Genomic DNA, 24,611 nt, shown 5'->3' with positions numbered 1-24,611 from the left:
ATATTCAGCTTTTTTTCTTCTTTTTTTGCTTTCATCATTTCTTTGCACCATTTTCAGGAAATCGGAGATTTGTATCTCACCCATATAACAGTTTGTCAGCTTCAGCCACAATATATGTGGACAATTTCAGCTGAAGCAGGGAAGCCTGCAAGGAATACTTGTTTATGACTTGCTTCCTCCTTAGAATAAGCTAGGAAGAGTAATTGTGTACAGTCCTTTTTCAGAGGTTTATACCACATCCACAGCCTATCTCATATTGTCCTTATTGATCATTCCTGATGGCCTGCAACAATGCTGTTAACTGTTCCAGTAATTCACTGGGTAGGGTCGTTTAGCACACTGCCTCGGCTCATTAATACTGAGCAAGGTGAGCTACAAAGCAACTTCTGCCATGTCTTAGCCATTGTTTGAGAAAATGTATTGTAATACCATTTGGAGGAAATTGCCTTGTTTTGGTTCAGGCATTTGATGTTAGTATTTACGGGATACAGCATAAGTGGGTGAAGACCAAGAAATATCTCCTTTGTGGTAGCTTTGTTTCTGACCTGCAGAAGTTGAGCACTAATCTCCTACAAGGAAGAAGGCAGAAGCCATAAAGCTCTGCAGTGAGTATTTAGATGAGAACAGATGTGCAGGAGGAAAAAGCTAAGGTGTGGAGGCAGGAAGTGCATGAGAAGTTACAGTTGTTTGTGCCCTCTGCCTCCCAGGAATGACCAGGAACCGGCTACAGAAGCATCTTTTTGCATGACCTTGAAGCTGCCATAGGCCCAGCATGTTTGCTATGTTTGGCTTGCAGTTCAGCCCTGCCTTTGCATGCATGGCAACCAGCTGCTCTGGGTACACACCCCAACTCTGGAGAGTAGTACAAGAGGCTTATGCAGCTTCCTTTTATTTACTACTTCCTTGCCACACGTGTGATGCCAAACCTCTCATCCCTCACTGTGACTCTGTGGCATCATGGTGTTGAGAAAAAGGTCTTCCACAGAGAGGGGATGACTCTCGTAGTCAATGTTAAATTAAGATAATGCTGTACAAAAAGTCAGCAGCAAGAACAGCAAGCAAACATGGTATTTTTCACACATTTTCAGAAATGGTTTATCATTACTGGGCAGAATGGCAAAGCCACATTAAATATTAATTTCCGTGCAATTATGATTCTCAGTGCTTTACATATACCAGTACAGCATGAACACAGCTCAATTTCTTTGAGCTGATTTTCACTAAATTTTCAGCAGTCCACAGGATTGTATAAGTGTAAATACTAGAGTTTTTTTTAAAGTTGTATGCTCTGATGAGCATGAAGAATATTTTGGGTAGATCTGATGCCTTTGATATGTGTTTTTTCCCTGAAATAGTACTAAAAATACTGTCCGTGATTGTTGTTCAATTGTATAATACATCCATGATGCATTCAAATTGTAGTGAAATGGATTAAAGTCTGAATTTGTGCCCTTGGATGTCACAAGTTGTTCACAAGGGGGCTTACTGAGGTAGTAGGCCCAAATGTAGTATGAAGGTGGATTTGATCTGTGAGGCAGGATTTTTGCTTGTTTTCCAAAAGCATTTGACAGTGCAAATAAATAAATTCCAAGAGTTTAAATAAGAGCAAGGTTTTAAATTATTTTTAGGACCACCTGAAAGGATGTTTCTTGCAAGGATAGTAATTTATATGGAAAAACAGGGAGAAGTAAGTTGCATACAGTGAAATCAACCTATTGGTTTAAAGGCAGAAATGTATTAAAAAATATTTCAAAGCACAGCTCTGTAACAGCATCTCTTAAAGGGATTTTTTTCTTCAGAAGGCAGTTTTCCTCTTGTTTCTCAGCAGGATAGTGCTGTGCCAGTTCTCTTAAACTGTGGTAACTTCTGTCCGCTGCAGTAAGTTTTATATCTGAGCAACTTTTTGGTATTAAACAGTCCCACTACCTTTCCATTTTAGTGTTTGTTCTACTTCAATTTAGAAAAAAATGCTTCTGATTCTCAGTGGTAATATATTAAAACCTTGTTTCAAATTATTAAGATACTGTAGTTGGTATTGGTTAAGGCTTCTCCGTCCTTTAGATCATACATAGATTTCTAAAATTACCTTAAATAAAATTATAGTTGATACACCTTGAAAATGAGAGTCTGGGTCTTTCCCACTTTAAGTGTTGTTGTTTTTAGTCATAACTAAAACAAAATTAAATCATCCAGGAAAATTAGCAGTTATAGGTTTAAACAAGAAATTAATTTACACTGTACTATCTTTGCATGTCTAATAGATATGTAATGTTACAATACGCATTTTTTATCTGTAATCACAGTAAGTTCTAACTTGGTATATTTAGAAGTCTGTTATGTGCCGTATCGTGAAACCTGTAGCTCTCAGAGGTTTTGAAAAAAGATTGTGTTGAAGAGTCAAGGATTGGTTTTAGCAAGGGTATTTAAGGCTGTGAATTTTCTAAATCCCTTTATCTGTACAAAGTAGGGCAAAGCAAAATACACATTTACTGTGTATGTAGATAAAAATCACATTTTAAATATCATTAAAAATGTATTACAGAATTTGTTTATCAAAAGTGAGAATAGTCCTTGATATTTCATGCCTAAGTGCAAGTTTTGTGCATTTCAAGACAAAGGTAAATCTCTGTTCTCCTGGAATGAAGTTTCTGTTGCCAATAGGCATGGCTTATTATGTAATATTCACCTTGTTGTCCAGGCTTTATTACTGCTTATTTTGGATAATCACACTAGGGTTATTTTCATGGCAAAGCTATGTCTTTGGTGGGAAGAGTTAGTTATGTGAGAAGTAGTTCTACCGAAACAGATCAGAATCTGAACCTGAAAGTTGCTGGCAGTGGGCTGGCTGCCTGCAGCGGGAAGCCAAATACGGCTGGGAATATGTGCATTGCAGTTTTGTTCCAGGACCTGTTGAGGGGTGGAATGCTTATGACCTTGAATGATTTAGGTTTTCACATTGATGTTTTTTGTTGTTGGCTTTTCCCTGCCATGGAAAGGAAGATTGCAGAGAACTGATCAGATCTCTTCCTGTGCAAGTTCTAGTTTTAATTGTCTGTATGTTTTTATTCAATGGGTTTCTGTTCCTAACCAAAGAAATACATGTAATGAAGGTTTTTGTTATGTCAGCTAGCTAAAACATTGCAATTTTTCCAATGCTTTCTTTAAAGAGTGTTGAGCAGGAAATTCGGTTTCTCTGTGAAGAGTTAGATGATATGCTGAAATGAAGAGTAACTGCTTATTTACGCACAGGTGTTATAGCTTGAGCTGAGACAGCTCTCAATACTTCACTTGTCCTTGCTGACAATCTGACTTGTATTTTCCAACAGTGGGATGGAGTAGGACCTCTCCCAGACTGTGCAGAACCACCCAAAGGAATCCAGATGCTGTGGCACCCTTCAATAGTCAAACCCTACCTCACACTGCTTTCTGAGTGCTCAAATCCAGACACGTTGGAGGGGGCAGCAGGGGCACTGCAGAACTTGGCTGCTGGGAGTTGGAAGGTAAGAATGTTGACTTGGTATGTCCATCTTTCATTCAGAACTCCCTACAGATGACATCAGATTGGTGCTACAAGTGTGTCTGAATCCTCCTAGTGGAATACCTCTCCATTTTCACAGAACAATCTGCAGTAAAATTTCAAATAGTATTAAGTTCTCTGAATTGATAAAGAGAATAACATCATGGGGAAAGTTGGCATGCAGCAGTGAAAATCATATTGGTCAAGTATGAAAAACTGATGTTGAAAACCAGTATCCAAATGACAAGAAGCGGCATCTTTATGAATCTGTGGCGAGATAGCCATGGGAAATGAGTCAAAATATCACCAGTGACAATTAAATGAAACCATTTTGCTTTGTCACTGCAGAGACTAGTTCTCATTTTGTTTCTTATGAGAAACTAGACAAGAACATAGAAAAAATATAAGTGACACCAACATGAGTAATTTTACCATCTATTTAAAAAAAATAATAATAAAAATACATTAACAGCATAAGCAAGGAACTTCTCAGTCAGCTAATCCTGCCTCAGAATTGCAGTTAAAAGATCAATCTTTCCTTTTCCAGTTATTTACAGTGTACTGAGGAGAAAAAAAATTACTGATTTATTAGATTCTTGAAATATTCCTGGATTTAGCATAAATCACTAAACTGTGAGATAGTTGAGCCTGAGTTACTTTTAATGGCCATTTCTTTCTTCCTTTTCTGGCACTAAACTGGTCTGATTAGTAGAAGTGCTGACTCTAATCCTGTTGAAAGTGTAATCAATGCATTACTTTTATTCTGTGGGAATTTTTCACATTTACTGTGAAAGCTCTCTTGTATGAGGATCTGCAGTTATCAAAGTTTGGTCTCAGAAGGAGTCCTGTTTTGTTTTCATCATTCATTCATGTGTGATATGTATTTAAGTACCAGTTTCAGTAAGAATTAATTTTGAAATATAATCCATGAGCCTAATGAGTGACTTTTCTTCCATAAAATTTTATTAAACATTGAGTTAGCACATCCAGCAGATTCTTAGATGCATTATATTTTTTTAAGTGCTGTATTCCACCAGACTTAATAACTGACTGTTGCTTTCAGTGATGTAATGGAGTTGGCAACAGAGTGTCTGTTCAGTGATTTTTTTTTTTTGTCCTATAAACTGCTATGAGAACTTTGTCTGAAATATTGTTCTCATATCATAAACCAATTCAGGTGATTGCATAATCCTGGCACAGGAACATAATGAATGTCTTTTATTCATATGAGGATGGGTGTAGCCCTAGTCCAAATGAGAGAGGAATATATACATATTTGCCAGGACTAATAGGAGTGCAAAAATCCAAGCAGTGCACTCACTCCTATTTCTAATAAATCTGTATCTGTCATCCTTTAGTTGGCAGATGTATACAGCGGACTAGAGACGAAAAAAGAGATCTGCAGAGCTCTTTGGCAAGTAACATGTTAGAAAAACTGATTTGAACTTTAATACCATCCATGCTGATACCATGGGAAAAGTTCAGTTATTCCTTTGTTGCTCTATTTTTCTAAAGATTCACCAATTCCATTACAAGTGATGTGCAGACACAAAATGAATATCCTTAATTTCACATGTCATACCAGCCATTTTTGTGAGGGGAGTAATCCTCTTTGGGGATTACATAAGCATTGATGTTTCCACCTTTTGACCTCTCTTTTCCACTGCTACAGTCTTCTGGATATAAAATGACTGAAATAAAAGATAGCAGGCTCTTAAAATAAGAGGTTATTCCTAGGGGAGATTTTCATTTTTTGAGTTCCTGCAAGAAATTGTAATTGTATAAGAAATGGGAAATCATTTTGTTTTAATCATTCAAGAAGTACTTTGTGATAAAGCAAAAGAGCAAAAAGAGCAAGCCTCGTTAAAATGGTAAAGTTTCGATTAATAACAGCAGTTATAGTGGTATATTTTCTTTTTCTAAACAGCATTATTATAATACCAGCAGAATGCTAGAATATATGAAGTAACTGGTGTACCAGGTGTGTTTAAACACTTCCATATATACAGTCTCATCTGTAATAAATAAATAAATGAGCACATTTCATATGCTTGTATGATTCTTTTCTAGCTGTTCTTCCTTTCTGGTTCCTCTGATATAAAACTGACAAAATCCTCCTCAATAACAGTGAGGTAACACTTTAAACACAGGCAGTGCTTAACCATTGCAATTATGAGGGGGAAGTGGGAAGATAAAAGGAAGCCTAGAATAATTTAAAAAATAAAATTGCCTGGGGAGTTTAGATAAATGTCTACCACTGGAATTAACAGTTTAATTCCCCTAGACTACTTCTGAAAATTTCAAATGCAAAAAGAAAGCAGCATAGGTTTAAGGATTCATAGTTGAGAAGGGCTGAAAGTGTCTTTATTTCAAGATAGTTTTTTTACTGAGACATAGGCATAAAATTGACATCAATGCTTAATCAGCCTTAATCTATAGGACACTTTTAACACTGTTTCACTTGTAGGAATGCCTCCTAAAGCCAAACACGGGGCTAAAAAAAGCATGGAAAATAAATACACATGCATAATATTTTTATAGCCCAAAGTGTTTTATATTTGCACAGTCTTAGCAGATATTGCCTGAAGTTCTGCTGCATGTTATGAGTTTGTAGAATAAACTTGTTTTTTTAATGATTAGTGCTTAGAACCCAGATACCTTATAACGAATAAAGAAAAGGAACATAATTGGTGACAAATGAACTAACCAGTCCAAATGAAAAACGTTTCTGTCCTTAGATTTGAGGAAGGGTATTTTCAATGCAAGGCTTTAATTTGGAATAGGAAATGTCTATGTATCATGATTTTGATGTGTATTTTGGTTCTGAAAAATAGTATTCAGAAAGAAGAGTTCATTTTAGAATAGAAGCTGTGAATATGAAAGATCCTTCATCTCACTACTGCACCAGGACACTAGTGCTGGAATGTGGAGGACGCAAACCTATTTCTTTCATGGAAAGCTACATACGTAAGCTGGGTGATGGTGGATTTCTGCTGAGGGGGCTTATTGCTTTCCAAAAGTACTCTTACCATTGATTCACAACCACAGTATTTTCACTGTACTTTAAACTTCCCACAGGCAGAAGGAGCAACACAAATAAAGGAAAAAGAGGCCCATTGGTTTTAGTTTTGCTTTCTTTAATTTCCACTCTTATGTAGAGTTTTTTTCCAGAAATAGATTTTGTCTAATTATACTTAATGCACTTTCAGTTATATTATTAGGTTATATACTGAATGCTGCTTAAGAGAATGACATAAAAACCTAAGTGAGCATATTTCTGATCAGTTTGCTAGAGTTTTCCCTGAGTAAACCAGGTTTGAGATATGCCTTTGGATACAGTGGTGGCCATTTATTTACCTCCACTTTCACTGGTAGCTCAGCTAGCTTGTCAAGTTTGTGGAGAATGCACAAGTAGAAATAGGAGGTTTGCTGACTCAATCTGCTCTGTTCTGAAGGCACTTGTCTGCTCATTAAGAAATCCTTTTGACCTCATATCATTTTTTATTTTGGTCTTATTTTTATCTTTTTATTAGTCTTGTAAAAGAAATCTCTGTAGTTAATTTTATGTATAGTCTGGCATCAGTTCTTTTCCTGGGGTGGTAGGAAGAGAAGGAGTGGCAAGTTCTCTTTAGCTTTCACCTTGGTCAATAGGCTATCAATACGTAAAGTCTACTGAACATTTAGAAAGTTAAAATTGTTCAGTGTTAAACTATGTCAAGAAGCCAAGGTTATGTCCTTGCTGAACAAAGTTTTGCTCTCTGAAAGAAGGGAGATATTGAGATATCTGTATGGTTCTGTGTTTATCTGTATATATCTGACAGCTAAATTTAGGCTGTTGTCAATTTATCTGCCAGAGACATTTCTTTTTCTGTGAACTTGTCACCTGCAGTGTTATCTTCTGTGTTACACGCAGTTAAAAGCAGCATGCTCACTAGAAGCATAATGTCCTCAGTTTTGCCAAACTCTGGAGGGGAAAAAAAAAACTCATTCAGTCATTCATATGACTGTTTTGTTTTAAAATGCCACCATAATTTATATAGGTAATTACCTACCTTTAAAAGCCAGGAGACAAGATCTACAGTGTTGGCAACATAAAGTCCTACATTAGAATAGGTAGCATGCCTACTCTGAGCCTTGGTCAATCCTTGCCGTGTGCTCAGCCTGTGTTCTCAGTTGCTTTAGAGGCTTTACAAACTTCCCCTGTCATCATCTTTAATGGCAGGAAGGCAGACTCTGTTCTCCCAAATGTCCATTAGTCTCTTGCACTCTGTAGAACTTACACAAGCAATGCTCTGTGTAAGTCCTGGAAGACCATAAGACCAGGGCATTCCTCAGCTGGTTCTTCCTGCCTCCTTTCCTTTCCATACCCTGTTTTACCATACACAGCAGGGAGCAGCAATGTTTTTTGGTCAGACAATAGAATGTACCTGCCTTTGATCACCAGCAGGTACAATACCCATGTGAATGGGGTTTCTGGGTCAATGGTCTGATCTCCTGAGATAGCTGGATGAGATACCAGTCTGCATTCCTTAGGCAAGCAACTACATTTATTTTCTTAATTCCATTTTGGAGAAATCTAAGTCTTGTGGGAGCGAGAGCTCTATTATAAAGTTATTAGATAAAGGAACTGCAAACATAAAAGGGACTGATGCAGTCAGAAGGTCACTGCAGCTACTTCAAAGAATAAAAAGAAAAGAGTTTGGAGCGCCTTGCTGTTCAATCTCTTGCAGATAATGAATAATTATTGTCTAAAGTAGCAGACATCCAGGTTATCAATCTTCTCTTATCAGGCCAGGACATATTGTGAGTTCCCTGCCAGGCTCTTCTGATGACTGTAATTATTTGCATGTTATTTCTTTACAGTTTCATCAGGCTGTTTGAGGAGGATGTTTTCTGGATTCCAGTGAAAAGACTTTAGTTTCTTTTCTGCAAAATATTTGTTTTATGAATTCTATGGTAGAGTGGAGAACACCACATAGTAGTAATTCATCAGCAAATCTTCGAAGGCACATTTTTGGAAGAATTGGTGCACTAACCTAGCAGGAATTCTTAACCTAGATGGAACCTTGCACACAGATGAGGCTGGAGCAGTTAGCACATTAGCTCTGTAGGGAAGAGGACAGTATTCAAAGGAATAAATGATATTGAGGAAAACTGCTGCTAGAAGCAGCTGTATCACAGGCATCGTGAGCAGATCAGCATGGAGATCAGCCTGTTGAATAGAAGCACTGTATAGTAATATGAGTACAGTAAATTACTGTACTACATGAGATGCACCACTTTTGTCTCAAAGCCTTTTTTATAATGATAGGTTCAGACAGCTTTTCCAGTGCTTGGAGAAGTCATTATAATTGGCCCTCAAATCATTTGAATATGAATTACATACTCGTACTGCAGAACCAAAAATGACAAGGTGCAAGGGCAGTTCTTTTCCTCAAACACTTAAGTTTTGTCTTCTGTTCACAGCATTTTTATTTTTTTTATTTTTATGTATTTATCTCCCTTATTTTTCCTTTCTCTTAGATCTTGACTAATGTCACAGAGAAAGAGGAAATTAACCAGATAATACCACCTACCAAATTTTGAGTCTCTGATCTTCCTGGTTCCATTGGTAATTTAAATTGCTCTGTCACTCTTGCTACCCTGAGCTGGCTTTCCTGTTGTAGTTTATATCTTCCCTTTACGTTTCCTATCTCTACAGAGTCAGCATCATGCTGTTGAATTGCATCAGTACAATGCAAATTCTAGTTGAAACTGAAGTACATGATTAAAATACAGTGGAGATACTCAGATATCTAACACTGGTTTCTGTGGCAAGGAAGTCAGTCCATACAAAATATGTCTATTCAACTGTTAGTATTCATTGGGTGGTTTTGTTTTTGTCAGGGTTTTTTTTTTCATTTTGTGGTGGACATTTCTTCACTTAGTTTGTTCTCCTGTGTTGGTGATTCATCAGAAAACCATACGCAATGGGTAAAAGGAGTTGACTTGTTAGATGCTTTTAATTACTTTTCTTACGAAGATAATTTTGATCCAGATGAATTACTCTTTTGCTGAGTTTCAGCCTAATGTATTTAACCTCTACAGACATGCAACTCTGGAAAGGGTCTTCTATAATAACAGTGACAAACATAAGAAATAATTTACCAAATTACTGTATTTTTCTTCTTAATTACCACTGCAAAAATAAAAATCTACTAATGAAAGTGGACATAGAAATGCACTAGATGTCTTCAAAGTGCTGTGTGGTAGTTGTGCCTTCTGAATTCAATTATCTGTAGAGACTGTTCATGCACAGATTGTGGCTCCCATGTTTGTCTCTGATAATTTAGCTGCAATCTGATGCAACAATAATGATTTTTGCTTATTTGTTTCCTTATTCGCTCTGAAGTGCACAGTTCCCACAGGAGTCATTTCTCTGTAGATTGAACCATTATTTGATCGTTGATGCTGCCTCTGATTTGTGGAGTAACAGGATGATCAAGTATATTGGCAGAGTGTTTCACTCACCAATAGGCAACAAGCCCTTTGTCCCTTTTCTTCTTTATGATTTTTCATCTCTTTCTTTTCTGCTTCACTGAGCTCATATTAGCAATTGACCTGCAAAGTAGAAATGCAGGAGGAATGTTTCATGATGGCTTTAGGCAAACAGAAGAATCATGAGTATATGCAAGAGTGAATCAATTTTTCCATTCTCTGAGAGAATAAAATAGCAATTTTGAGGCATCTCAATTGGAGTGTTCCTGAAATACACAGAGCACAGCATAATTGCTTGCAGAGGCTTGTCCTAATTGGCAGTTTAAGGAAAGAGGCACAGACAGTTCTTAGCACTTGCAGAATGGAAAGTTCTCCAGAGACTGTTGAAACAATTAATAGACATTTCTATCTTTCTGCCTAAGGTGCTCAACTTGAAACACAGCTGAAATGATAGCAATTCGCAATGAAGAGCTTCTGAACTTTTCCAAAGCAGATGGCATTCTCACCACCCTTTCCCAGTTTCAGAAGAGAGCTGGGGGGAAAGGGGAATGTTCAGGGCAGAAGAGAGGTTTCACTCATGCTTTTCTCTCTTTCAGCCATTGTTTTATGTGTGCATATTTGCATCTGTAAAACATTATATCTGGATTTTTCTCCATATGAGAACTTTGAAGCTGTATTATTAACTATTATCGGATTAATTGGTACATTACAGATACTGAAGGCTTGTGTGTCACTTATTCAGAAAGGGGAGTGTACTTTTTTTTTTCATGTTGAGTTATTTCAGTGTTTCTCCTACCTTGTCTTTTTTTTTTTCTCTCCAGGGTTAAAAAACACATTTCTTAATTTATTTCATAACTTAGTTTGCTTATTTTAGCCTTTTGGAATAGATGATGAAAATGCTACAACCAAGAAGTCTGTTGTAAGACTGGGTTCAAACACGCAAGTGCATGTGTTTTCCCTTGACAGTTAAATGAAAAATTCAAAGGAAAACTGTACTTAGAGTTTTTATTATGAAGGGTTTTGGAATACAGTGAATAATCAATAAAATTATTTTAGATACTCTCTGGTATGGAATAGGTTAAAAAAAAAAAAACACCCACAAACAAACCACTCCTACAAATTCCCTGTATAATCCATATTGAAAGCTCTACATCTGGGATGTGCTTTTACTATGAGCAGCAGCATCTCTCAATATGCTGCTTGCTAGCTTGTGTTCCTCAACTGAACAGACTCACTGCATTATCAAAACAGTCTCACTGTGAATGTGAACTCTCATGCTGGAAGTCACTACATAATCACAGTAGATGCAGTGGCAGTCTTCCCTGGGAGAGGCATAGAAAATACAGGGATGGGAGTTTTTAAGTGCTTTGGGTACACCCAGCTGCAGGTGACAGCACATTTAACTGACAGTATGTACATGATTATTATAAAAAGGAAGCTCAAAAATTACTTTGAGGTTTTCAAAGTGTCTTTTATATTTAATATCCCATTCAAATCAAGTTATAGGAAAGAAACTATTTTTTCAGCAGGTATTTTCAATTAAATCACTGATCCTTAAGAATTGGTTTTGTTTTGTGTCCAATGATCCCATACACTGGTTCTACAGTAGACACCAGAGAAGCATAGAGTACAATCCATCAAGAATCCCGCTACTGTTTATCTTTCACCTTAGAGCAATATATTCTTCACTCTGTTGCACTAAATGATGGCACAATTTACATTTTAGAGATATTAAATAATTATTGTGCTCAATAATACTGAGAGTCCCGTGTACCTGACTAAAAAGCTTATTGCAACCATTATTGCTTTTGTCTACAGCGAAGTCCAACCAACTTGTTTTTGCTGTGCCTCTTTACTACAGAGGAGAAATGATAAAATAATATTTTCTGAATGCTGGTTTCTCCTCTTTTTCCCTATTTCCCCTGAGTCATATAACCTAAAATGAATTTATACTCCAAATGCAGCAAGATTACAGCCCTTGCCCGTCTGTATCTACAGGTATTATTGTAAAATGTATTCTGACCTTTGTTGCTCAGGGCACCTGTCTATAATAGTATAAACAGATGCTTGCTTTCTAAAGTGAGCACCTCAGCTGCTCTAAGTAGAGGCCATATGTGTGATGGCAGTAAGTGTGCTTTTCTTTTTCTAATGCTTTATGCTGTGGAATTTGTTTTTGCTCTTACTGTTTCTGGAGGAACGCTGTTGTGATCTGACTGTTCTTTAAGTTGTGATATAACTGTTCATTAAGGAAGTTTTGTTGAAAGACAAGGGAACCATGATCTCAAAATGTTAAGGCTTATCATCTTAGATTCTAAAATACTTGAAGTATTTCCAAGTCTGAGGGATTCCAGAACTGTGTGTTTACCTCCATAGTATGAAGGCACAATAATCATCCGTGTTGTAGCACTGAAGAGAGAGAGAAGCTCGGTGTCACTTAATTCCTTCCAAGTATCAATTCAAGGAGCTTAGATTTGGTCTTTATGAAAACACAAGAGGAATGCTCGAAATATTGAATGGAGTGTATGCCTGGTAGGTGGCTTGTTTCCAAGTGGGCCGTGCTGAATTGACCCGCGCATCCTGCAGGTGTTCAAACATCTCAAATTTGGCAAGATCCACTTTTTAAAACCACAACTTTTTTTCTTGTTTGCATTTTTCCAACTTCTGGAGCTAACAGTAGATTGAAGAAAAGGGTAGTTTAGTTAATCTTTCATACTGTCAGATGCTTGGAAATCCATTTTGTACAGCCGTGAATGGACCTCCTGCCCAGGGTGCACACTGTGTAGATCCTGTCCATGAAGAGTTTCACTGACGTGTTTAGAGCTCTCAAAGAAATTTCTTAGAAATAAGAACTTTGATCATCATTCCTGCTGTTAAACAAAAGAAGATATTTATGGTAGAACATTCACTTCAGGGTAAAGACATGGACGTGCCAGTATTGTCATCCAGGTGGCAAGTGGATAATCTCTCCAGGCTTCTCTGCTGCAATTATTAGAGAAGCAGTATGTGTGTTGTACAGACCCTTTCCTACTTCAGTCAGCTCATATGTGAATTACTAACTCCTGCTTGGGAACACTACAGATGTTACAATCAGATGTATAATTGTCTCATTTTTTCTTTCTGGACAAGTTAGCAATCACAAGAGAAATTTTAAAAGCATTATTATGTTTCTATAATGATTTGATCTTATCATAATAACATTCTTAGACTTCTCAAATGTTTTTTGTAGTATATATTTTATAATGTAGTTTTTGTGATTTAAGCAGTGAAGAAACATCATTAAATGTTGCATAGCAAATGTTGATGCAAAGCAAGTGGTCTGAAGATTCATGCTGTAAAATGTAACCAGGTGTGCTAGGATTCAAGTCAATCCATCTATTAATTTCTCTGCTACCATAAAAAAATTAGTGCTGATTTTCAAATCAAGTGGTTGCTTTGCATCAGAAATACGATTATTTCCTCTCTTCTGAGTTTACATGCTTCTGCTACTCCTTGCTCTGTAACGTATGATGCCTTACTGTCCTCAGTGGATTTCTCACTTTCTTCATCATGCTCTCTCATGTGTCTTTACAGTGGTCAGTGTATATCCGTGCTGCTGTCCGCAAAGAAAAAGGACTGCCAATCCTGGTAGAACTGCTTCGAATAGACAATGACCGGGTGGTATGTGCAGTTGCTACAGCTTTACGAAACATGGCCTTAGATGTCAGAAATAAGGAGTTAATAGGTATGTTCTTTCCCAGCTATCTCTGTTTCCTATGTTGTTGGCTTTTTTTTTCTTGCTTACAGCAGAATAAACACGATGAAAGCAGTTATTCTCAAATTTCTAACATAATTTGTTTAATTCTTTCTCTAATGCTTTATATTCACATATAATGTGACAACTTAATGCTATATTGCTAGGAAGTGTTAAATTAATTAAACATCATGCAACATTTTATGATTTGTCATACTGTAATCTCCAGAAGAAAAATGATGGCTTTATTCTACTTCAGTGCTTCACTCATAGGCTGACAGTAGCACTTGCGTCTTCCAGATCAAGGATATGACAGAGCAGCCACCTCTGATCCTCAGATTCTCTATTGAAAGTGATATTGGAGATTACGAAGTGTCAAATCATAGACTTAAAAGATGTTCTCAGGAATTTACTGGACATATTAGTAGCTCCAGCAACAAAGCTTGGAGGTATATAATTTTCAAATATGTGCAGATAAGGAAGAAAACAATAATGTTACATAAATCATTGTTCTCTCTGAATTCCGATGGTATGGTAAGCAAACTTGGGATTTCTCTTGCATTTTTTGTTGGTTTTATGGTGGATTTTTTGTCATTTTACTTCATTGAAATGCTATGAATCACTGAAACTTTATTTTCATGTTCTGTCTTTGAAAATGCTTTCTTGGTTTTGAATTACTTTAACAATCACGACAAAATTATTTCTACTTCCTCTGTACCCGAAGTACATTGTTTTTCATTTCTGGTAGCTAGTTAGTTAGTTATCATTACAGCATGCCATAATACTCTGTGTTTACTCACAGAATTCCACGAATAGACGCTTTGATCATAATCCTTTATTATTTGTATTCAGTGCTTCATTAGAGCAGTGTGCTCTGTAGTTTATTAAAGCAAGGCAATCACTTCCCTCACTTCCTACTGTACAAAATAGCGAGAACTTCTCTGGCAAAATGTTGTTAAGCAAACAGAGGTAGTGATTGGTAAACAGTGTAAACCTGCTGGGGTTACCCAGGAATTGAACTCGTGACTGAAGCTTTGCATTTAAGAGCAACCTAATCATTCAGCTTTTGCTCATGTTGACAAAACTGATATGAAGTTTGAGTTTGCTGTATTGTGCTCAGCTTTCAGGAAGCAGCTTCAGGATGCTGCATGTGTGTTCTTAGTGAGTTTTCTTCCATTGTCTTCTAGGAATTGTGAAGTAGAAATTGCTGCTGAAGCAAGTGTATCAAACCATCTAATCTGGATGAATAACTCTTTTCATTTTATCTCATGATTCCACCTCCCTTTTTGGTCTTCAGCATGTCATAGTCTCTACCATTCAGCATCTTAGTCCTTTTTATTTTATGGGACTTGCTCTGCAAGTTCACAAAGCACATTCACACTTAGTTGCTTTCTACAATCTCATTGTCGCATTAACATCACAGAAAACTCTTCACAGTTGAAGTATAAGCACAGTTTATAATGCTTTGAATTAGATTCTGGTCACTTTTTTGTGCTCTGATTCTTTATTTTTTAATTTAAAGTTTTATTTGCTTCTCAGCTATGCAAATTTTATTAGGAATATAAAGTTAAGCATGTAAAAATGGAGCTGTCTTTTAGTGTGATATGCCATACAAAATGCTCATCAAATTACAGATAAGATTGAATAGCCTCCAAATTTTAATGTTTTATGTAATTATCAGAGGACATGTGACATAAACAAAGGTGAATTTTGAAAAGGTGAAAAAATTCTGTTCACAATAGGTTTATTTATCTGTTAGCTGGTAATGAGCAGTGCTGTTTAAATTTAAATTATTTGTGGGATGATTCTGGGAAATTGTATTTATAATTCTGAAACAAAGTACAGACATGCCAATACAATAGAGCGGGTTTGACCATAATTCCCGAACCATTTCGTCTCTGTACATTCATTTCTTCGGCTTTTATCACTGAGCTTTGAAGAAACAGTGATAATGGTCATTATTTCTTGTTTGTGAATTTTTGATAGCTGGTAGGTCACATCATAGATTTCATTTTCATAAATTATGAATATCTGCAGTTGTCAAGGATTTCAACTTGTCACAGACGTTTGTTTTTTGTGGATATTAAAATTCAATATGTTCTGACAGATCTTCTAAAAGGACTCAGAAGGGACTTTTTGGTGTTCGTTAAATGAGTGTCTTTCTAAGTAGAGTCAGCATCCTGTTTTTCTTGCCTCTTCGAAGTTTCAGGAGGCCTTTTTCCCTTCAAATAACTTCTTAAAGGTGGATTGTCCATCTGTATATGAAATAAGGTTTGCATAAGTAGAACTGCATTTTTGTTGAAATCAGTCTTGGAGGTTCATTTTACAGCTTCCTTTTCAGTGATGGTGTTTTATACCTTTCCCAGCTGACAGTTTTTTACTGAAATGTGCCACAGAGTGAGATATCTCTTTGCTGCTATTGCCAAGCAGCTATAAATCACTGTGGTGGCATCTGGCAAATATAGCAGAACGCTTGCTAAAATCCAGACTCACCTGTACCAAACTACAAAGCAAATGAAAAGACTTCATTTTAAAGTGACCAGAAATTTCTTTCTAGACTTTGTCAAATTTGCCAATCTATTGTGGTTTTGTCATGGATGTATCAAGTATGTTTACGCCGGCAGAGTTTGGTGCCAGGCCTCTCTTAAAGTTTTCCTGAGCCGTCACCGTATAACATTTTGTTTAGTGAGTTCTTCCTGGGCTTCATTTAGGATATGCTCCTTGTCCTTTACATGATATTTTATTTTTATCTTTTTACTCTCATTGTGCCATGTATGGACAGGTTGGAGGCTGAGTTAGTGAGCAAATTCATCCTTCTCCTCACCAATATTAAACGCCACAGAGACGAAGACATAGTAAATTTGGCCTGTTTTGTATTGATAGTTAGTAATCCAATATTTGATTCTCCATCCTTGGACATACTGCCCATTTGCATTCCTGATCACACTCAAGTCATATTCATTTTCTACTTGCTTTTCAGGACCTTTCTCTTTACAAAATCTTTACCCCCTCTCTGTCATTTCCCAAAAGATCACCCATGGGAAGATTTATCAGCATTGTCTCTCTCTCAGCAGTGCCACAGCTGAGGGTTGTAGAGTTGGACCTTGAAAACAGTTGGCAGCTGATATTGCTTGTTGTGTTCCATCAATAAAAAGTGTTGTGCTTCAGATCTTTCTATCAGTTTGCTCTTAACCTGACAGTGGTTTCGAATGTTAAGTGGTTAAGAGAAATACTGCAGCACTACTTCGAGAGCACCTCTCACATATTTTCCGTGGCCACTCAGGATGTATTTTTGTGGTTAAACAAAATATGCTTTTGGAAACAAAATATGCTTTTGGAGACTGGAGGTATTTTTCTCTCTCATCCTTAAAAAAATAGGACAATTGCACTAATAATTTTCATTGGCCTCTTGAAATGTGCGTAAGATACATCTTTATGTAGCTCTTTCCTTACATTACGTAGAGAAGGCATGTGCCTGTTCAGGGCTCTAGATCAAGGCAGCAAGGGGACAAATTAAAGTGCTGCAATACTTAAGACATCCTTTTTGTGGATATTGCTGCAAACGTGTGATTCAGATAGGTGAAATTAATGGTAAAATTTCAGCTTTTCACAAATCAAGCCCTGAAACAGGGTCTGTAAAGGGGAAGCTTTTTTGAATAACTAACTACTCCTGCTTTAAGGTGTCAGTAATGAATCATTCTCAATTCACTACTCATCTGTTGGTAACATAGTATGTAACAGGTATTCACAACTCTAATGAATTGTTAGATTCACTGAATAATTCAGGTTAGAAGGAACTTCAGGAGGTCATCTTGCCCAGCTTTGTACTCAGAGCAGGGTCAGATTTGTTATTTCAAACTGTGATATTGATTTACATTTGGAAAGATTTGCTTTCAGCAGGTAGGCAGAAAACATGTCAAAAACAACTGTTTGCATTCTAATGGCAGTATGTTCTGGAGCGTAAATAGCTACATGGGTTTCTCCAATCGTAAAACATGACAATGTTTTAATACCATAATTTTGTTTGAGCATCTCTAAGAAATCCAAGTGCAGATGGTATTTAGTAACTACAAGAACAAAAGCTATGAGAAATTCTATATAATAGTAATGTACGTTATTGGGGAACGCAGTGATGGATTTGGAGACGATTAAATCAAGTATGCAATTTTCATCCCAGTTAGTGTCTACACACTGTTCTCTCTCCTTTTTAAATGTGAGCACTTCTGAATTTTTTGCAAATAGATCCACAACAATCTGAGAGGCACTAATTTTTTTATTGAATTTTTAATCATCTTATAATGTAGTTTAGTTACTGAATTGTTAAATTGACAGAAATTCACAATGCATAAAATGCCAGAAGGCATTAATCGCAAATCATGGGGATCTGTTCAGAGGAATTTGAAGAATACATGTTGCAATTTGTTTAATTTGTATCAATTTTATTGCACTTCATTTTCTGTGTTTAGGAGTTGAGTTGTACAAAACATATATTACAATAAACAGATACCTGAATTAGAAGAGGTTGTCATCAAGAAGTTGATATAGGAAGTTGAATAGATGGTCATGTATTAATAGCTCATGCTCTTCACTTTGTATCAGTGAAGAGAAAGATAATAGTTAAGATGGTAAATACATACAAAATCCAGAGTCCCTGGTTTCTAATGTTGTATATATAATTTAGCTGAGAATTTGAACTCAAGAAGTTTAAATGCTGAATATTTTTCCAGTATAAAAGCTTTGTGTCAAGGCAATTTTTACTTTCCAGGTACCTTCAGCCACTTGTGCATTGCCTTTTGCTCTGTTTTTTCTCAACTGTATTTCTGACAATCAGGTTTGTTAGTTACAGAGGTTAGAAAAGGTTTCCTTCCTCATTCATTTCTAATTAAATAACATTCTCAAGTAAAGAGATTCCGGGAGAAAAACAGGGTTACTAACTGAATTCTCATTTTTAAGATCAGAGTCAAGATCAAGTCTTCTTTATAGTCGAGTCAGCATGGATTTTGAGGGTTTTCTCTTTTGCAAGCCATCTAAAAATTAAGCAGTTAAGCTGGTCAGGTAGGCTTCTGGTGTAAACAAAAGAAAATGGCACCACTAGGTGTGCACCCTAGTCACCTTTGTCACCTGAAGTCTTTGATCTTAGGGTGGAAATAGTCCTGTGGTGAGAAACTTAAAGCAGTAGCCGGACACTTGGTTATTATCTTTTTGGAGACTGAAGACCAGCAAGTAGAATCTTACAGCATTCTTTTGATAATGCGGAATAAGCTGTCTTGCTGCTCTTCATTTAGCTTAATATACTTGGCAAGAGCAGTTAGTGAAAAAACACTGACATTTTCTGTTTCCAAAGTATCAGAAATAACTGAATACAGTCTCAAGTCAAATGTAGCAGAGAAAACCAATTCCGGAGATGGAATATTCATTGTAAAACTGTAGTTAAAGAAATGGATGGTGTTTCTTTTCCATAAAATAAGATCAAGGTGTTTCACAGTACTAACCATAACCCAGACACAGGCCAGCTTCTCCTCACAGTAGAAACTGTGAGAAAACACCTAGAAAATGCTGACATTTATATTTTAAATGCTAAAGTCTCAAGAGAATTATCTACAATATTACAACATGACGGCTTATCTGGATGATAGAGGCAACTTCAATTGAGACGTATTACAGGTTTTGTAAGTCTTTATTCACATTCAGTATTACTTAAGATTAAATTCTGAGTGCAGGTCTTAAAAGTTGCAAAATCTTATGGAGATGGCCCAGGAAAGTCCAGACTCAGTGTGACGGGCCAAATCCAAAAAACAACAAAAATGAAAGAAACAGACAGCTGAGGTACATTTTCATCTCATTGATGTGCATTTCACATGTAAGAAAATGCCTTGACCTGTACATTACATTTTGAGATGATAAGCAATTTGTTTCTGTTCTTCTGAACAAGATTTAAATCAATTAAATATACAGGATATGCTCCTCACTCAGAAGGCTGACATTTCAAACAATTCAATATTAATTTTCATCTCTGTTTTGCAATGCTTATGCTGGGAAGTGCTACTTGAAAATTCAGAATTTCAGTACCTTTGAAAATTCAGAATTCTGATCTAAAAAGTGCATACAATTCAGTTTCATATTCCGTAAAACAGTATATATGCAAATGTCACAAACTGCTGAAGTGATTTTAAAAGTACTTTTAAATCCCCGAAGAATTATCCTAAATCTGCAAAGCAGTTTCAAAATCCCAACTTTTCTGACAGCCATACATTAACAGATAAGTGTACCAAAACAGATGTTTGCTGCCCATTCTGTATCAGCTTTAAATCATGAAGCAGATAATTTTTTTCTGTGTAAGATGTAAAATAACTTTTTCCCCTGAAATCCTTGTCAATTAAGTCATTTTCAAATAATAGGAATTATATATATGACATTTTTTTTACTAATAGCACGTTTCTTTGAAGAAACCAGAACTCCAGAACTCCAGCTTTTCTGATGATATATTAGTGTAGGAGAGTAGAAAATGGCAAGTGAATTTTCCTTTGATAGAGGAAACAAATCCTTCTTGTATGAGAAGACTTTAGGTATAGATCTTGGGCACTGTAGTTTCAAAGGAGAGAACCCAGATGCCCTTCATAAAGGTGACACTGGGAGAAAACTCAAATTTAGGGGCTTAAAAGATTTACATACCCCTGCACAGAAGGACTAGGCTGACATGATGTAGGCTAACACCGGAGTCAAATACCTGTGCATATGCAACAACAATGTTCATTATCATCCTTTAGCTAAATGTTTGCACCATAAAATGTCATATTTTCCCTGGGTAAAAATATGGCAGCGATAAAAGAATCAGAGAGTAGTTTTTCAAAGAATGCCTGATTATGAAGCTGTACTAATGTCTGGATTCTTAGAGCTGTCATTATATCCAAATTTCAATGTAATGAAGCTCAATTTTGTGTTTTTTTTCTCCCCATTCCTGGCTGCTAGGAGTTTGCACAGCATTGCCAGTCATTAGTGGTTGCTCCAGTCTATGAGTAAGGTGACTGCATTTTTCTGATGGACTGTGTGTATTCTGTCCCAAAATATGGGAAGCCCTAGTGTTATTTCAGTCTTAGTTGTACAGAGACAGCTTATACTAGCTGATTTCTTCAGGTGGCATCTGCAGCTACCAGTATTTTACATACACAGTAATTGCTCTTCGTGGAGTACTTTGATGTAGGATTTGGCTCCTTGTAAAAATCGAGGCATACACCAGTTGTTTACATCATTCATGTTTGTTAGTGTTAAAAGCACATTTCAGGTGTTATCATTAAAACTCTGAGTATCCTTTTGATTACGGAAAGCAGATAAATAGCTTATAGTGGCAGCTTTTGAATTCTTGTATTTCATCATGAATATTATACCTTTAGGCATGTGTAGTATCCCTACACATGCCTAAATGGAATGTTCTGGATAGCTGGAAGCGCTATTAGCTTTCTGCTCATTTGGGAAGTTCTTCTGTTGAATACTGTTTGGATACTAGGCCAGTTGAATGTTGAATAGCTGATACCTTGACAAGCAACTTAAAAAAATCCAAATTTGTTGTTTACTGCTGGGATGGAACTACAGCAGTTTTGTAATGCACAGTGATAAAAGACTAAAAGGGTAACAAATTCTAATAATCTGATGTAAGTGAGGAAATAATCCATTTGCTGAGAGGCCTTATTATCATAATTCTGTAAGGAAAACCGTGTTTCAGATTCTTAATATCTCAGTAGGCTTAATTAAACAAAAATAAAGAAATTTAGTTTTCCCTCCATGGAAAGTGTAGAGAGCCCTTAGTATAAGCTTCAGAATCTCATTGATCTCTCCATGGCATCTTTATGAAATATCTGAAATTTGGTATTACTTATATCATCCTGTATTATTATGATTTTTGGTTTTTTTTTTGTTTTCCTTTTGCTTCCTCTTGCAGCTGCAGTATGCAAGAGGTTGTGCTGATGTGAAAAAGATGCACTGACTCCTCTCCTAGAGTTAGCAAGCTTTTATATATGTAATGTTTAATACTTAATAATGATAGATCAGACTAAATAAATTGATCTAAGAAAGCATTTTTATGCATTACTGTTTAAACCCACACTTTTTGTGTAGAAATGTAATATGTGTAGTTGAAATTGAAAGATCAGGATAAGACAAAAGAATACAGCACTTCGTTAAAGCTTACAATTGATGGCTTTTTATTTATTTATTTACTTATTTACTTTGGTCCCTGATGAATGTGTAAGGAAGTCATCACTAGTGAAATTTAAAATTTAGTTTTCTTTAAAGGCAGGTTTACCTGCTAAGTAAATACCAACAGTCTGGGTTAAATATATTAAGAAATTTGTGGGATACCAACTGAAATTATTTATGTAAGCAAATTCTGCTCTCTGTTATATTTCATGAAATTAAGGAAAGTATTATAAAATATTGTCATGATATTGGTTGAAAGAATTCTAAACCTTCAAGGTAAGTCTGACGCCATCTTCTCTGCACTATCCCGTTAACTATTTCCAGACAGTAAGATCTATCCTTAACCTTAAATCCCAGCACATTCAGTTCTTGTGTGCCATGTGTTTCAGCCTTCCAGCCCCTGGCTATCTTTGTGGTGCTCCATCAAATTTGCTTCAGTATTGTAGTGTTTTTCTTGGAGAAGGAGACCAAAACTGAATGTGTAAGCATAATTTAGATAGAGAATCATAGCTGTGGCTAGACTCTACCTGACACATCCTGGGATGTGGTCAGTCTTTGCTGCCAGGGCACACTACTCAGAGCGTGGTGATGCACTGGAGCAGGTTGCCCAGAGAGGTTGTGGATGCCCCATACCTGGAGGCATTTGAGGCAAGGTTGGATGGGGCTCTGGGCAGCCTGCTCTAGTGGTTGGGGTAACTGCCCACAGCAGTGGGATTGAAACTAGATTATCTTTGAGGTCCTTTTCAACCCAGACCATACTATGATTCTGTGATCATTGATTCATGTTCAACTTGTCCACTGGTAGGTTCCGAGTTTCTTTTGAAAACCTGCTTTCTGACTAGCTGGGCTCCAGCCTGTACCATTCCGTGTGATTGTTTCAGATCAAGTACAGGGCTTTACATTTGGCTTTGTAGAACATTGAGATTCCTGTGCATTTGTTCAGTTGAGTAGCAGCCCTGGCCTCCAGTGTTTAGACTGTTCTAGTATATTGTGTGGTCTTTCTGTGAACACTTTCTATTCTATCAGGTTGTTAATGAGGGTGTTAATCGGTATTTCCCCCATTATCAGCACCTGTGGGACACTACCAATAACCACCTGCCAATTCAATTCTGTATTTCTGATCACCACCTCTTGAGGCCAACAGTTAAACCAATTTTCCACCCATGATATTATCCCCTTTCCTGGTTTAAGTTTTATCACTTTGGCTGTAAGGATGCTGTATTGTGTAGGTTGATGTTTGTTACTTCAAGCCATGCAGAGTAAGCTGTAATTCCAAAATTAGAAATGGACAAATGCAATTTAAATGTGTTTAACCTCTGTGACATAATTGCATATATTTAAGTTACCTCAGGACAAATGTCAAAAAATTTTGAATCACAGTGTCAGTGGGACAGTATATGAGGACCAGTGTCAGATTGTTTTATTCCTGTTGTGCAATCAAGGCCATAAAAGGATTATTGTAATTAAATGCACATTTGAACTGGCTTCCTTTACATGAGATGGAACTACAGTAATAGTTCACAATGTTGAGGTTTTACTGAGGACAGTACTTACTGATTTTCTAAGTGAAATATGGTAGAACGTCTTTAACTTTGTCTTTGGAACTGGTTATTGTAAAATCAATATAAATAAATGTGGTTTACCTAATGTTCAATAGTAATGTCTGATATTAAATTATTCTTACTAATCACGTGTAGACTCTGACTTGATCTCATATGTAATTAAGTTATGTAGCAATAACATTAATTTTAAATTGTGGCAGATAGGTGCAAAATATTGGTGGTTATAAAGCAATGGGATCACACTTATGTCCAAAGACGTTTTCTTTTTCTTCTCTCCTTTAGTTTAATTTTCTTCAACTTCTGCGCTGTATATCATCTGCAAAATCAACCCCATATTAAATTGACATACAATATCTTTAACTTAATTTTTATATAAATGAATGCATACGGAATATAAATATGTGTTTATATGTAGTTTTACCCACACCCAAGAGGAAGGGGCAATGTGTTGGAGGGTACACATGCATATAGAAAGGTATTCTGTTAATTAAAAAACAAATTATGGTACAGAATTGCAACAACAATGAAGTAACTGTCAGCTTAATCTTCTTGTGGAATGTAAAAGGAATTTTTCCATCATTCGTAGGAAACAGGATTCAACTCACAGTAACAAAGCAGCATTATTAATGAAGAGCCAGTAGGCCTGAATGGGTGCTATTTATCATAACAATATGAAGGTCTACTGTAAATCAGTGAGTTATGTATGAGTGCAGGAAAAGTGAAAGTACGGATTGTTCTCACTGTGTTAATAATATCTGTGTGGAGTTTTAAAGTGCTTGATGGTGAATGAAGGACTCGGTGTCTATTTTCAGTCATGACATAAGTGCTAAGCAGACACATTTGAAGGGGCTCCTGGTCAGTTTTGAAAAAATGGAGCTGGATGTCACATGTCATTTTATTCCTTTGAAAATGCTGTGTATTCCTCACTAAGCACATTTAATAGAAATAAATTCATACTAAACTGTTATAAAGAATACTTGCTTTTTAATAATGGAATTTCTGTTCTTACTCTGAAATGATAGGTTCTCAGTTGATTTGAGTTAGCATGTTTAGGTAATAATAGCTCTGTCTTTTGAGACATGGTTACTCTCCCTGAGGCAGTCTGTGGCAGAAGATACCCTGTTCCCAGCCT

At 36.4% G+C, this 24,611-nt stretch overlaps 1 protein-coding gene across 6 annotated transcripts in view; it reads left to right on the top strand.

Moving 5' to 3' along the window:
* CTNND2 (catenin delta 2) overlaps positions 1-24,611 on the top strand; it is a 619,666-nt gene that overhangs the window by 536,027 nt on the left and 59,028 nt on the right. For all 6 annotated transcript variants that reach the window (XM_065752045.1, XM_065752047.1, XM_065752046.1 and 3 more), the window contains 2 exons: positions 3,327-3,500; positions 13,565-13,715. In XM_065752045.1, the coding sequence (XP_065608117.1) occupies positions 3,327-3,500; positions 13,565-13,715 (325 nt within the window). The remainder of the gene's footprint in view (positions 1-3,326; positions 3,501-13,564; positions 13,716-24,611) is intronic.

This window comes from Cyrtonyx montezumae, unplaced genomic scaffold, assembly GCF_038088225.1.
Source record: "Cyrtonyx montezumae isolate F1298 unplaced genomic scaffold, pur_monq_1.0 scaffold_8, whole genome shotgun sequence".
Taxonomy (NCBI): domain Eukaryota; kingdom Metazoa; phylum Chordata; class Aves; order Galliformes; family Odontophoridae; genus Cyrtonyx; species Cyrtonyx montezumae.
Note: the sequence above shows the minus strand (reverse complement) of the source record. Positions and strands in the feature narration are given on the sequence as shown.